The sequence below is a fragment of the Homarus americanus genome, unplaced genomic scaffold, assembly GCF_018991925.1.
Source record: "Homarus americanus isolate GMGI-L3 unplaced genomic scaffold, GMGI_Hamer_2.0 scaffold16894, whole genome shotgun sequence".
NCBI classification, from domain to species: domain Eukaryota; kingdom Metazoa; phylum Arthropoda; class Malacostraca; order Decapoda; family Nephropidae; genus Homarus; species Homarus americanus.
The window spans coordinates 423,247-438,564 of NW_024746541.1; the positions used below are offsets into that span (position 1 = coordinate 423,247).

Genomic DNA, 15,318 nt, shown 5'->3' on the forward strand with positions numbered 1-15,318 from the left:
CTTAAACACCTGTAGTATTGGTGCAACATGTCAGGTATGATTATATTACCTTTAACACCTGTAGTAATGGTGCAACATGTGTCAGGTATGATTATATCACCTTAAACACCTGTAGTAATGGTGCAACATGTCAGGTATGATTATATCACCTTAAACACCTGTAGTAATGGTGCAACATGTGTCAGGTATGATTATATCACCTTAAACACCTGTAGTAACGGTGCAACATATGTCAGGTATGATTATATCACCTTAAACACCTGTAGTAATGGTGCAACATGTCAGGTATGATTATATTACCTTTAACACCTGTAGTAATGGTGCAACATGTGTCAGGTATGATTATATCACCTTAAACACCTGTAGTAATGGTGCAACATGTCAGGTATGATTATATCACCTTAAACACCTGTAGTAATGGTGCAACATGTGTCAGGTATGATTATATCACCTTAAACACCTGTAGTAACGGTGCAACATATGTCAGGTATGATTATATCACCTTAAACACCTGTAGTAACGGTGCAACATGTGTCAGGTATGATTATATCACCTTAAACACCTGTAGTAATGGTGCAACACGTGTCAGGTATGATTATATCACCTTAAACACCTGTAGTAATGGTGCAACATATGTCAGGTATGATTATATCTCCTTAAACACCTGTAGTAATGGTGCAACATGTGTCAGGTATGATTATATCTCCTTAAACACCTGTAGTAATGGTGCAACATGTGTCAGGTATGATTATATCTCCTTAAACACCTGTAGTAATGGTGCAACATGTGTTAGGTTTGATAGAGTCATCATACTTGGGTTCATCACTGGTTGCTAACATCTGTTCATCGTATTAAAACAATAACACATGTTTGTTTATAATTAAACATTGTTATTAAACATGTGTTCTAATATTTTATAAATGTTCTTCACTCTGACATGATAAGACCTATATATGTCAGGTGTAAACATATTAAATACCTGGTCTGGCTGTCACATACCTGTTCTTCTCAGGTGCGTGTAAACTAAACACTCTAATTGTGTTTTTTTTGTTTGTTTATAACGATTATTGGGTGTTATAGGGTGTTCACCTGTCATAACACACCTGTCATAAAGCATTACTCTCTCCACACACCTGTCCTACATCTGTCATAAAGTATTACTCTCTCCACACACCTGTCCTACACCTGTCATAAAGTATTACTCTCTCCACACACCTGTCCTACACCTGTCATAAACTATTAATCTTTCCACACACCTGTCCTACACCTGTCACAGTATTACTCTCTCCACACACCTGTCCTACACCTGTCATACACCTGTCATACAGTATTACTCTCCACACACCTGTCCTACACCTGTCATACACCTGTCATACAGTATTACTCTCCACACACCTGTCATACACATGTCAAAAAGCACTACTTTCTATCCACCTGTCCTACACCTTTCCTACACCAGTCATAAAACATTACTCCACACACCTGTCCTACACCTGTCATAAAGCTTTACTGCACACACCTGCTCTACACCTGTCATAAAGTTTATTCTTTCCACACACCTGTCCTACACCTGTCATATAGCATTACTCCACACACCTGTCCTACACCTGCCATAAAGTATTACTCTAACCATACACCTGTCTTAGGAGTACTGTAATAATTAGTTTACAGTGTCGTTGAGTACACCTGGCCAGAGTACTAAACAACCAGTACATGTATGTGTGTGATGATGTACTTAGTGAAGATATTTAGATGACAATTAATGTTTACCTGTTTACACCTGCCAGGATGCAGCAACACTCGGTATACGGCCCGGTAAGAATACCTCATGTGTACATAGTGTTGTTGTCTCTGTACACTCACACACACACACACACACACACACACACACACACACACACACACACACACACACACACACATACATACACATACATCTACTACTACTACTACTACTACTTTGCTGTCACTGAATCGAGTATGATCATCCAGCTATGATACAATGATATGAGTTATGAGGGATGTCACCTAGGTTGGTGAGTTCTGAGGTGACTAAAGAGGCCGATATGGGACCGGCAAAGTCGTTCACAGATGTTGCACATGTGGAGGGCTACACCTAGTGCGGGAGGGGTGGTGGCAGCGTCTTTCTGGCGTTGGCGCTTGTCTGCCTTGGTATGCAGTCGGAATAACTCGAAAGTATTGACACATTCTCGTGTGGTACTCCTCCAAGCGTTACGCTGTGTGTTTCTGTGTAGGGGGTTGAGCACTTTTTCAGGTTTGTCTTAAGACTATCCTTATACCTTTTCAGTTGTCCGCCGGCGTTACGTTTACTATTCATTAGGTGACTGTAAAGTAGCTGCTTTGGCAGTCTACTGTCGTCCATGCGGGTAACATGGCCAGTCCAGCGTAGTTGTTCATGGATAATGGCAGCCTCGATGCTCCTACAGTTGGTGTCAGCGAGAATACTGGCATTTGTTCTCTTGTCTTCCCAGCGAACTCGGAGGATGGAACGTAGACTACGTTGGTGAAAGTTTTCAAGTGCCTTGAGGTGCCTCCTGTATGTGACCCATGTCTCGCTGCCATACAGCAGGGTGGGGAGGGCCACTGCTTGATGTACATGCAACTTTATAAACAACTTCAGCTCCCTACAGCTGAAGACACGGCTTTGGAGTCTGCCAAAGGCTCGAGATGCACATCCGATCCGATGTTAAATCTCTTCATTAGAGAGGGTAGTACCGTTAAGGTAGATGGATGGTGGAGGTGTGGCTGAAACAGGGGCAGGCTGATCTGAGTCTTACCTACATTCACCTCAAGGCCGAAGTGTGCATAGGCATCTGCGTAAGTGTTCAGGATCTCCTGTAGGTCACGTTCAGTGTGAGTGACAAGGGTGAGGTCGTCTGCATACTGAAGTTCAATAATGGAAGCTGCAGACACCTTTGTTCCTGCCTGGGGTCGTCTTGTGTTGAAAAGATCCTTCACCTAGGGCTCGATGTCCACCCCGCCGGCTAAATTGGCACTGGCACGAGTTAGGAAGGCAGCCAAGAAAATGGAAAAAAGAGTTGGTGCCAGTACACATCCTTGTTTAAACCCCATTTGGATGGGGAAGAACTCAGACTGGGTGCCATTGTGTAGGACACTGCCGTTCATGCCATCGTGGAGTTGCCTCAAAAAGGTCAATGAATTTTCGTCGACAGCCAAAACTGCTGTGGGTCTGCCAGAAGGCTTCCCTGTTGACCGAGTCGAAGGCCTTGGTTAGGTCGATGAAGGCCATGTACAGGTCACGACGCTGTTCTCTGCACTTTTCCTGTATCTGGCGGGCAGCGAAGATCATGTCAGTAGTGCCATGTGATGGTCTTGTCTTGAGCCACATTAAGATTCGGGGAGGAAGTTTTCTGCGTCAGGATGAAGTCTGTTTAGGACTAATCAGGTGATAATATTACCAGCTACGGACAGCAACGAGATCCCGCAGTAGTTGCCACAGTCTGACCGGTCTCCCTTGTTCTTATAAATATTGATGATGGAGGCGTGTTTAAGAGCTTGGAGGATTTCCTCCTTTTCCCATATATTCTCCAGGAGAGAGTGGAGACGGCTGGTAAGCAGAGGTCCTCCTGCTTTATACACCTTGGTTGGGATTCCATCAGGCCCTGAGGCTTTGTTATTTTTCATCTGTTTGATGGTTTGATGGCAGTAGTTACCTCATCCAGGGATGGAGGATAGCTGAGGTGGGTCAGCTCTGGTTGCTGAGGGACCTGCTGGGTAGTCAGAACATCCACATAGGATGTTCTGACTATGTTCTCTGAAAGCATGTGCTACCGCTGGATCCTCCAGACGCTCAGTGATAAAACCTCTTTTGGAAGCTTGCTGCCTTCGCCGATTTGGGCGATGTGAAGTGATATCTTGGCTCTGACGAGCCGATTATCGGCGTCACGGTGGTCTGAGCCAAAAATGGCTCGGGTGATGAGGACATCTCGGCGATCTCTTTCTCTGACATTGATTGCAATGTCAGAGAAAGAGATGCCAGTGTTTGGATCGTGGGTGTTGCCAAGAACCCTTGATCTTGTCGGCCTGCCTAAACAAGGTGTTGGTGATAGTGAGGTAGTGTGCAGCACACTTGCTGAGGAGGAGTAGTCCGGTGGGATTACAATTGCTCAGTCCAAATGTCAGCATCTCAGCCAACTCTGGCATTGAAGTCACCAAGGAGAACAACCTTACCTTTTCTGGGGATAGCAGTTAGCACTCCGTCAAGGTCGGCGTAAAAGGCCTCCTTGATGTCATCCTCTGCATCCAGTGATGGGGTGTATGCACTGATGAAAAAGGCAGGACGTGAGTGATTGAGTGGCGCTCGTTGATCCAAATAGGTATTTCAGGTAACCTGTGTAGGATGCGTTGGCGGATGGGAAAGCCAAATCCATAAAAGCGGTTTCTCTCTGCATTAGGCTTACCCTTCCAGAAGAAGGTATAGCCAGACCCCCGTTCCTTGAGTTGACCCTCGTCTGGGAGCCAGGACTCACTAATGGTTGCTATGTCGATGTTATACGTTGCCACCTCTTTTGCCACAAGGGCAGTTCTTCTTTCAGGATGCTGATGTGTGCCAGTATCCAGAAGGGTCCTGATATTCCATGCAGCGACCCTATGAGTTTGTATAGTTTGTTTTTGTTTGGATCTGTGATTTTGCTTGTGTTTTCCACAACATAAGGATGACCTTATTGGGTGCGGTTGCCCAGTCAAGTTTTTTTTTTTAGGCAGGCTATGTTTAGGGCACATTTTCTAGCCCCCTGCCCATGTGGGGTGAGCAGAGTGGCTCCTCGAAAGGGCTGCTCAGTCACACAGACAGGACTGGATTGCACTGCTGCTTAGATCCCAGTGCATAAATAACCATCTTTTCTGTGCCGCCCATGTGTGGAGTTGTGACTTGAGACTCCCGGCAGTCATCTCTGCCTGTCCCCGTCACCACTCGTCCGTCGCCATTGGACTTTTGGGGGTATAGGGGTTTTGATGATGATGAGAGGTATGATGTGCTGGATGATGGCTGCGCGTGAGTGATTTATGTGGTGAGGCAGGAGCACAGGCTGCAACCACACATCTTGGCGCCTCCCTTTTCCTGACCCAGTGGTGCAAGTGTTGCAACGACTGGGGAGAGGGAGATTTGGAATGGACTGCCGATAGCCCATTTTGTTGGGCTTCGCCTTAGTAGCCTGACCATCATGTATTGCGGTGTAGTCGTTGGGCTCCCATGGTTGTCACCTCTTCCGCCTATACCGCCGTTGGGGTCATGTTGGGACTCTGTAAGCATGTCTGCCTGATGCAGGGCTCCATTGCAGATTTTTCGTGCAGGGTTTACTCCCGTAGCCTTATACCTACCAAGGTTAATCCGCAAGGCAGTGGGGCTATGGTTGGTAGCCGCTAGTAAGTGTCCACATGCCAGTGGGCCTATGTGACGTCCCTCTGGGGCCCACTGCTACTCCGAGATCCCCTGCTGGTCTAGCCTGGGCCCACGAGGCACCCAGTTACCATGTGTTGCCACGAGGAGGCACAGCAGGAGTCTTGATGGTGAAGAGGCTGTGTAATGGCAGGGAAGACTTCTACAAGTTGCTTCCCAGTTCACCACGAGGGCTAGCCAGCGGCGGTAGCTGGAAGTGAGAGGAAGCAAGTAGTGCTTCGACCTTAACACTAACATAATGCTGCCTCACTAGGCGCATTTCACAACCCTGTGTGCGAACACAGTACACAACACTACACCCCCACACACTACACCCCCACACACTACGCCCCCACACTACGCCCCCACACACCACACCCCACACACCCCCCCACACACTACGCCCCACACACCACACCCCCACACACTACGCCCCCACACCACGCCCCCACACACCACACCACACACACGCCCCACACACTACACCCCCACACACCACACCCACACACCACACCCCCACACACCACACACACACCACACCCCCACACACTACACCCCCACACACTACACCCCCACACACTACGCCAGGCTCTATGAACACAGTTGTTGAATTGTGTATTAGTGTTACTACGCCAGTGAAGCGTAGTTTATATAATGGCTGCCCTGTAGACTGTATTTAATAACCTGCCTTAAAGTGTACTAGTGAACAGCATGTTGACCCTGTTACTCTGTATCTCAGTTTACATTATACATGAATAATTCTACCTTCTAATGCTATTTCCTTCACATAAAGAAAAAATAACCAGTTTCTTTTGAGAGACTCTGTAGAAGCTTCTGTGAATGTGTCATGCTGTAAAATAAAAAAATCCTACCTTGCAGGCATTCTTCCTCAGGCTTTTAAATGACAGCATTTATCAGCATGATATAAGTATTGCTTCCCTCTGTTAGTAGAATGATAATTATATTTGTTATAGTGTTATATAATCAGTTCCTATGCACAGTACAGTATCACCTGTTAATTATTTCACACCTTTATATTGATCAATTAAATTATTACCTCTGCTAGATGAATCAATGAGTTTCCTATAATTCATTATCCCCCCCCTGAATATTTCTAGATAATTACCTCACCTACATATTTATTTCCTGGATTACCATTTGTAGATAGTTAATTACCTGTCCGTGTACACAGTGAGGAAAGTGGGCGGTACAGGTGTGTGTGTACTGAAGGGTTTTACGGGATGACGTGTGAGCACTACGACCCGTGTGTGTCCAACCCTTGTCAACACGGCGGCTCCTGTACCAACCTCTCACACACCTCCTTCAGCTGTCACTGTGCTCCAGGATACAGAGGTAACAGTAGAATTAACAGTTGTAGTAACAGTAGCAGTAACAGTAAAAATAATAACAGTAACAGTAGCAAATCAGTAACAGTAGTAGTAACAGTAACAGCACAAATAACAATAATAGTAACAATAGCAGTAACAGTAACAATGGTAGTAACAGTAGCTGTAACAGTGGTAGTAACAGTAACCGTAGCAATAAAAGTAACAGTGGTAGTAACAGTAACAGTAGTAGTAACAATAACAGTAGTAGTAACAGTACCAGTGATATTAACAATAACATTAAAAGTAACAATAGCAGTAGCAATAAAAGTAACAGTAACAATGGTAGTAACAGTAACAATGGTAGCAACAATATCAATAAAATTAACGATAACAGTATAGTATAGTACAACATACACAAGTAACACCAATTACACCTTAGTAACACCAAGTAACATAAAGTAACGTTAATACCAACAACAATTAACACGGGTAGGCCTTTGTCTTGGGTTATTTTGAAGCCCAGTACTGTTCTTGACTCCACACCTTGGGCTGGTAGACTGTCCCATGGGTCCACCAGCCTCTGTGTGGAGAAGTATTTCGTTATGTTTTTCTGCAGGATAACTTGGCCAGCTTGTAGTTGTGTCCCCTCGTGTTGGTTTAAGTTTTCCGTCACTCTCAAGATTTTGAATGTTTCAACGTGATCTGCACTATTGACTATTTGGATAATGGAGATGACATAATTCAGGAATCATCTCAGTCTCTCTGTGTTGTACCTTTTCTGTGATGATCTGATAATTTCAGTACTTGACAACACAAAAAAATTGCTTGTGAAAAACACTGGTAATAAAAATATGATAAAAGGAACGTGAGCAAGTGACAACAAGGTGGAAGGTGTCGCTGTAATATTAATCTTGTCTTCTTTATGATATTTACCATAACACGAGCGTCTTACCTGCCTATACTATCAGAGATCAGTACTGAACAGTTAGTACTCCTTAGAATTATAGAATATATAGTAGGTGAGATAAATGAAATACTAAAGCTAGATTGAGATGCAGTGTGAGTTTCTGTCGGCCAATTCGCCGTCTTGTTACAAACGACTCTAGACCTCATTTGCAAAGTTGGAGTTAACAGACTAAAGGTGGCAATACTGTACACTACCAGACCACAAGAACACGTGTTCAGTATAACATAACCCTGGCAGTGATGGCGGAGAGTTACTGTGCTGGCCTGTTACCTCCATCCTGCCTTGTTCACCTCCATCCTGCCTTGTTCACCTCCATCATGCCTTGTTCACCTCCATCATGCCTTGTTCACCTCCATCCTGCCTTGTTCACCTCCATCCTGCCTTGTTCACCTCCATCATGCCTTGTTCACCTCCATCTCATTTACACACAATTGCAGGGTCTCAATTGTTTCTCTTACTGTTGACAACACAACAAATATAACTGTACTCAATCATGATCTGTTCTATTCTTTCTACTTTATTCTCCTATAATATTAAAGTGGGGCCTTCTCAGATAGGTCCCACTGGTCGGGAAGGTTGTGGACCCCAGGGCCGACCTGTTCATCATCAACTTACTGGGGCCTCAACTGACGTCACCGCGGTTGCTGGAGGATTGACTTTTTTCACACTTCATTTTTCCAACATTCACGGTCTGAGATCCAATTTTCCTTCTGTGGAGCACCAACTATTAACTTCTTCCCCCGATCTCTTACTACTCTCTGACTTCAACTGACTAAAGCAGCTTCACCCAAACCTTTTCAAGTCTCCAACTACAACCTTTCTACCTCCTTCCGTTCTAAGGGAGGTGTATGGGCCTACTGCAACACACGTACGCCTATAGCTCGACTCACGGATCTTGAATCTTCCCTTTATGATGTCATCTAGCTCAAAATATCTCTACCAACTGTGACTATTTTTCTTTGTTTCCTATACTGTTCTCCCAACTCTACCAACTATTTCGAACTCGTTGACTATCTCACTTCTTGCCATGAGTCGTTGCTATCCACACACCCCAACACCGAGATCCTCTACCTAGGGGATTTCAATGTACATCACAGAGAGTGGCTTGGCTCTGCAAGGGATGACCCAGGTGGAGCTGAGGCGCACTCTTTTTCCCTACTTAATGATTTGGATCAAATAATCAAACACCCTACACGTGTTCCTGATCGACGCGACCAACTTGCTAACATTCTTGATCTTTGTTTTACCTCTAACCCCTCACACTATTCATACTCAATTTCTGCCCCCTTAGGGTCTTCTGATCACAACCTTATTTCTATTAAATCAAACTGGGCACGACCACCTCCCCCACCCCCCTCTAAACATCAACTATGGCACTATAGGAGGGCAAGCTGGCAAACCTTGCGAGAATCCTTCACCAACTTTTCTTGGGATGAATGTTGCTTTTCCACTCGGGATGCCTCAGTATGTGCTGACAGCGTTGCTGGGGTTATACAGGGTGGTATGAGTGCATTTATCCCATCTTCTACCAAAACTTTCACATTACAATCATGGTTTGATCGCTCCTGCTCTCTTGCATGCAGGGAGAGAGATAGGGCATATCGCGCTATGAAACTATCTCCTTCTCCTATTACCCACTCCTCTTTCTTTACTTCTAGGAATCGTTGTAAGGCTATTCTTCGTAGGGCCAAGTGGAATTTTATTAAAAGAAAGACTGCTGTCCTGACTAATTCTTCCTCTAGTAAATCCTTCTGGTCCTTACCCAAAAACATCTGTAATAACTAAAGCACTCCCTCTTTTGAAACTGAAACAGTTTATTTAGCCAGAAGAACACAGATACATAATCGATTAATAATAACAATATTAACATGGCTGAGCCAGTTGAGAGCCTCAGCTCTGTTTGAGGCACCTGATATATACTATACATTTATCTCAAGGAAGTATTATGTAACATTTAGTATCATATGGAATTGTACAATAGCATGGTGGTAATAAGAACATCTCATAGTGTTACCACGGTTATCACTTAGATATTTATTTATTTTATTTACTTATATTTTTTACAATTATAAGTATATGCATGATTTACAGTGGAGTGATTAACATAAATATGATAAGGGAGGGAAGCAATACATTATGAATTGAATTAATGGGGAACAAGAGGACAGAGCTGTCAGGGATTATGTCTAGTTGGCAAATATATTTATTGCAATGATAATTTCTATCTATCTATATGACGATCTATGATATAACGGTTTTGGTGGTACAATAAAAGCAGATATATAAAATAGGTATTACAAAATATATTAATACTTAGACTTGGGTGTTGTAAAGTGCATGGATATTGTAGAGTGTATGGGTATTGTACAGTGTGTGGGTGTTGTACAGTGTATGGGTGTTGTACAAGGGAGACTGGTCAGACTGTGGCAACTACCACGGGATCTCGCTGCTGTCCGTAGCTGGCAAGATTATCGCCCGATCCTCCTGAACAAACTTCTTCCTGAGGTGGAAAACTTCCTCCCAGAATCTCAATGACCTTTGCTGCCCGCCAGATAATGGAAAAGTGCAGAGAATAGCGTCGTGACCTGTACATGGCTTTCATCGACCTAACTAAGCCCTTCGACTCGGTCAACAGGGAAGTCCTCTGGTGGACCCTCAGCCGTTTTGGTTGCCCAGTAAAATTCATCGCCATTGTGAGGCAACTCCACGATGGCATGAACGGCAGTGTCCTGCACAATGGCACCCAGTCTGAGTTCTTCCCCATCCAAACAGAGGGTAAACAAGGATGTGTACTGGCACCAACTCTCTTTTCCATTTTCTTGGCTGCCTTCCTTACTCGTGCCAGTGATAATTTAGCCGCCGGGGTGGACATCGAGTATCGGATAAAGGGTCTTTTCAACATAAAACGACTCCAGGCAGGAACAAAGGTGTCTGCAGTTTCTATTACTGAACTTCAGTATGCAAACGACCTCACCCTAGTCGTTCATACTGAACGTGACCTACAGCAGATCCTGAACACCTATGCAGATGCGTATGCACACTTTGGCCTTGAGGTGAATGTATATTTGACTCGGATCCTTCTCTGTTACCCACTTTCGGTATCACGGCTCCCACCTGTCCACCACCGCGAACATCAATGAAGAGATTCAGCATCGGATCAGATGAGCATCTCATGCCTTAGGCTGACTCCGAAACCGTGTCTTCAGCTGTAGGGAGCTGAAATAATCTACAAAGTTATACGTATATCAAGCAGTGGTCCTCCCCACCCTGCTGTATGGCAGCGAGACATGGGTCACATACAGGAGGCACCTCAAGGCACTTGAAAACTTTAACCAACTTAGTCTACGTTCCAACCTCCGAGTTCACTGGGGAGACAAGAGAACTAATGCCAGTATTCTCGCTGACACCAACTGTAGGAGCATCGAGGCTACCATTATCCATGAACAACTACGCTGGACTGGCCATGTTACCCGCATGGACGACAGTAGACTGCCAAAGCAGCTACTTTACAGTCACCTAACGAATTGTAAATGTAACGCTGGCGGGCAACTGAAAAGGTATAAGGATAGTCTTAAGACAAGCCTGAAAAATGCTAACTCAACCCCCTCACCTGGGAGACGATCACTCCACACCGTAACGCTTGGAGGAGCACCACACAAGAAGGTGTCAATACTTTCGAGTTAGACTGACTGCATAACGAGGCAGACAAGCGCCAACACCGGAAAGATGCTGCCACCGCCCCTCCCGCACTAGATGTAGCCCTCCACACGTGCAACATCTGTGATCGACTCTGCCGGTCCCATATCGGCCTCATTAGTCACCTCAGTACTCACCAACCTAGGTGACATCCTTAATAACTCATATCATTGTATCACAGCTGGATGATCGTCATACTCGATTCTGTGTGACAGCAAAGTAGTAGTAGTAGTAGTAGTAGTAGTAGTAGTAGTAGTATATAGATGTTTATAAGAGTGGTGTTGTACAGTGTTGTACAGTGTATGGCTGTTGTACAGCGTTATACAGTGTTATACAGTGTTGTACAGTGTATGGCTTTTGTACAGTGTTGTACAGTGTATGGCTGTTGTACAGCGTTATACAGTGTTATACAGTGTTGTACAGTGTATGGCTGTTGTACAGCGTTATACAGTGTTATACAGTGTTGTACAGTGTTATACAGTGTTGTGTATGGTGTTGAGTGTATGGTTGTTGTACAGTGTTGTACAGTGTATGGCTGTTGTAAGTTAGTGTTGTACAGTGTTGTACAGTGTATGGCTGTTGTACAGTGTTGTACAGTGTATGATACTTTATGTTTAATGTCTCTGCAGGCAAGTTGTGTCAGGCTGAAGTCAACGAGTGTTTTCCCAGCCCGTGTGCTCGGGGCCACTGTGTCGACCTTGTCAACGACTACTACTGCCAGTGTCCTCAAGGCTGGGGAGGCAAACTTTGTGGCGAGGACTTGGGTGAGTGTTACTGTCCTTATCTGGGGTCTGATGTCCTTCCCTGGGGTCTGATGTCCTTCCCTGGGGTCTGATGTCCTTCCCTGGGGTCTGATGTCCTTCCCTGGCGTCTGATGTCCTTCCCTGGGGTCTGATGTCCTTCCCTGGGGTCTGATGTCCTTCCCTGGGGTCTGATGTCCTTCCCTGGCGTCTGATGTCCTTCCTGGGGTCTGATGTCCTTCCTGGGGTCTGATGTCCTTACTGTGCTCTCATGTCCTTAACTATCATCTATGTCCTTCCCTGGGGTCTGATGTCCTTCCCTGGGGTCTGATGTCCTTCCCTGGGGTCTGATGTCCTTCCTGGGGTCTGATGTCCTTCCCTGGGGTCTGATGTCCTCCTGGGGTCTGATGTCCTTCCCTGGGGTCTGATGTCCTTCCCTGGGTCTGATGTCCTTCCCTGGGGTCTGATGTCCTTAACTGTGCTCTCATGTCCTTAACTATCATCTATGTCCTTCCTCTGGGGTCTGATGTCCTTCCCTGGGGTCTGATGTCCTAACTGTGCTCTCATGTCCTTAACTATCATCTATGTCCTTCCCTTGGGGTCTGATGTCCTCCCTGGGGTCTGATGTCCTTAACTGTGCTCTCATGTCCTTAACTATCATCTATGTCCTTCCCTGGGGTCTGAGTGTCCTTCCCTTGGGGTCTGATGTCCTTAACTGCTCTCATGTCCTTAATCATCATCTATGTCCTTCCCTGGGTCTGATGTCCTTCCTGGGGTCTGATGTTCCTGACTTGGGGGTCTGATGTCATTAACTGGTGCTTTGATGTCCTTCCCTGGGGTCTGATGTCCTTCCTGGGGTCTAATGTCCTTCCCTGGGGTCTGATGTCCTTAACTGTGCTCTCATGTCCTTAACTACCATCTATGTCCTTCCCTGGGGTCTGATGTCCTTAACTGTACACTTTTACTTAAGAGACCCGTAACAAAGGACCCGATGCATGACCAGTACTTGTCAACAGTGTACCAGAGTCCATACTACAACTGTTACAACTACAACTGTTACACCTACAACTGTTACAACTACAACTGTTACAACTACAACTGTTACAACTACAACTGTTCAACTCAACTGTTACAACTACAACTGTTAAACCTACAACTGTCACAACTACAACTGTTACAATCACAACTGTTACACCTACAACTGTTACACCTACAACTGTTGCAACTACAACTGTTACACCTACAACTGTTACAACTACAACTGTTACAACTACAACTGTTACACCTGCAACTGTTACAACTACAACTGTTACAACTACAACTGTTACAACTACAACTGTTACAACTACAACTGTTAACCTACAACTGTTACAACTACAACTGTTACAACTACAACTGTTACAACTACAACTGTTACAACTACAACTGTTAACTACAACTGTTACAACTACAACTGTTATCCAACTGTTACAACTACAACTGTTACACCTACAACTGTTACAACTACAACTGACTTACAACTACAGCTGTTACAACTACAACTGTTACAACTACAACTGTTACAACTACAACTGTTACAACTACAACTGTTAACTACAACTGTTACAACTACAGCTGTTACCACAACTGTTACAACTACAACTGTTACAACTACAACTGTTACAACTACAACTGTTAACTACAACTGTTACAACTACAACTGTCTACAACTACAACTGTTACAACTACAACTGTTGCTCACAACGTTACAACTACAACTGTTACAACTACAACTGTTACAACTACAACTGTTGCAACCCACAACTGTCACACCTACAACTGTTACACCTAAAGTTAACTACAACTGTTACAACTACAACTGTTACAACTACAACTGTTACAACTACAACTGTTACAACTACAACTGTTACACCTACAACTGTTACACCTGCAACTGTTACACCTACACTGTTGCAACTACAACTGTTACAACTACAACTGTTACAACTACAACTGTTAAACTACAACTGTTACAACCAACTGTTACAACTACAACTGTTACAACTACAACTGTTACAACTACAACTGTTACAACTACAACTGTTACAACTACAACTGTTGCAACTGCAACTCACAACTGTTGCTTCACAACTGTCACAACTACAACTGTTACAACTACAACTGTTACAACTACAACTGTTACAACTACAACTGGTCACAACTACAGCTGTTACAACTACAACTGTTACAACTACAACTGTCGCTAACTACAACTGTCACAACTACAACTGTTACAACTACAACTGTTACAACTACAACCGTCACAACTACAACCGTCACAACCACAACTGTTACAACTACAACTGTTACAACTACAACTGTCACAACTACAACTGTTGCTAACTACAACTGTTACAACTACAACTGTTACAACTACAACTGTTACACCTACAACTGTTACACCTACAACTGTTAACCAACTGTTACAACTACAACTGGCAACTACAACTACACCTACAACTGTTACAACTACAACTGTTACAACTACAACTGTTACAACTACAACTGTCGCAACTCACAACTGTTACAACTACAACTGTTACAACTCATGAATTGTACAACTACAACTGTTACAACTACAACTGTTGCAATTCCACAACTGTTACATACTACAACTGTTACACCTACAACTGTTACAACTACAACTGTTACAACTACAACTGTTACAACTACAACTGTTACAACTACAACTGTTACAACTACAACTGTTACAACTACAACTGTTACACCTACAACTGTTACAACTACAACTGTTACACCTACAACTGTTACAACTACAACTGTTACACCTACAACTGTTACAACTACAACTGTTACAACTACAACTGTTACAACTACAACTGTTACACCTACAACTGTTACAAATTGTTACACCTACAACTGTTAAACCCACAACTGTTACAACTACAACTGTTACAACTACAACTGTTACAACTACAACTGTTACAACCACAACTGTTACACCTACAACTGTTACAACTACAACTGTTACACCAACAACTGTTACACCTACAACTGTTACAACTACAACTGTTACAACTACAACTGTTACAATTCACAACTGTTACAACTACAACTGTTCACAACTGTTACACCACAACTGTTTCACCAACAACTGTTACACCACAA

At 44.0% G+C, this 15,318-nt stretch overlaps 1 protein-coding gene across 1 annotated transcript in view; it reads left to right on the plus strand.

Moving 5' to 3' along the window:
- Window positions 1–15,318, plus strand: part of LOC121879364 — a 38,319-nt gene that overhangs the window by 16,385 nt on the left and 6,616 nt on the right. The window contains exons 9-10 of the mRNA XM_042385968.1: window positions 6,612–6,772; window positions 12,040–12,174. Of these exons, the coding sequence (XP_042241902.1) occupies window positions 6,612–6,772; window positions 12,040–12,174 (296 nt within the window). The remainder of the gene's footprint in view (window positions 1–6,611; window positions 6,773–12,039; window positions 12,175–15,318) is intronic.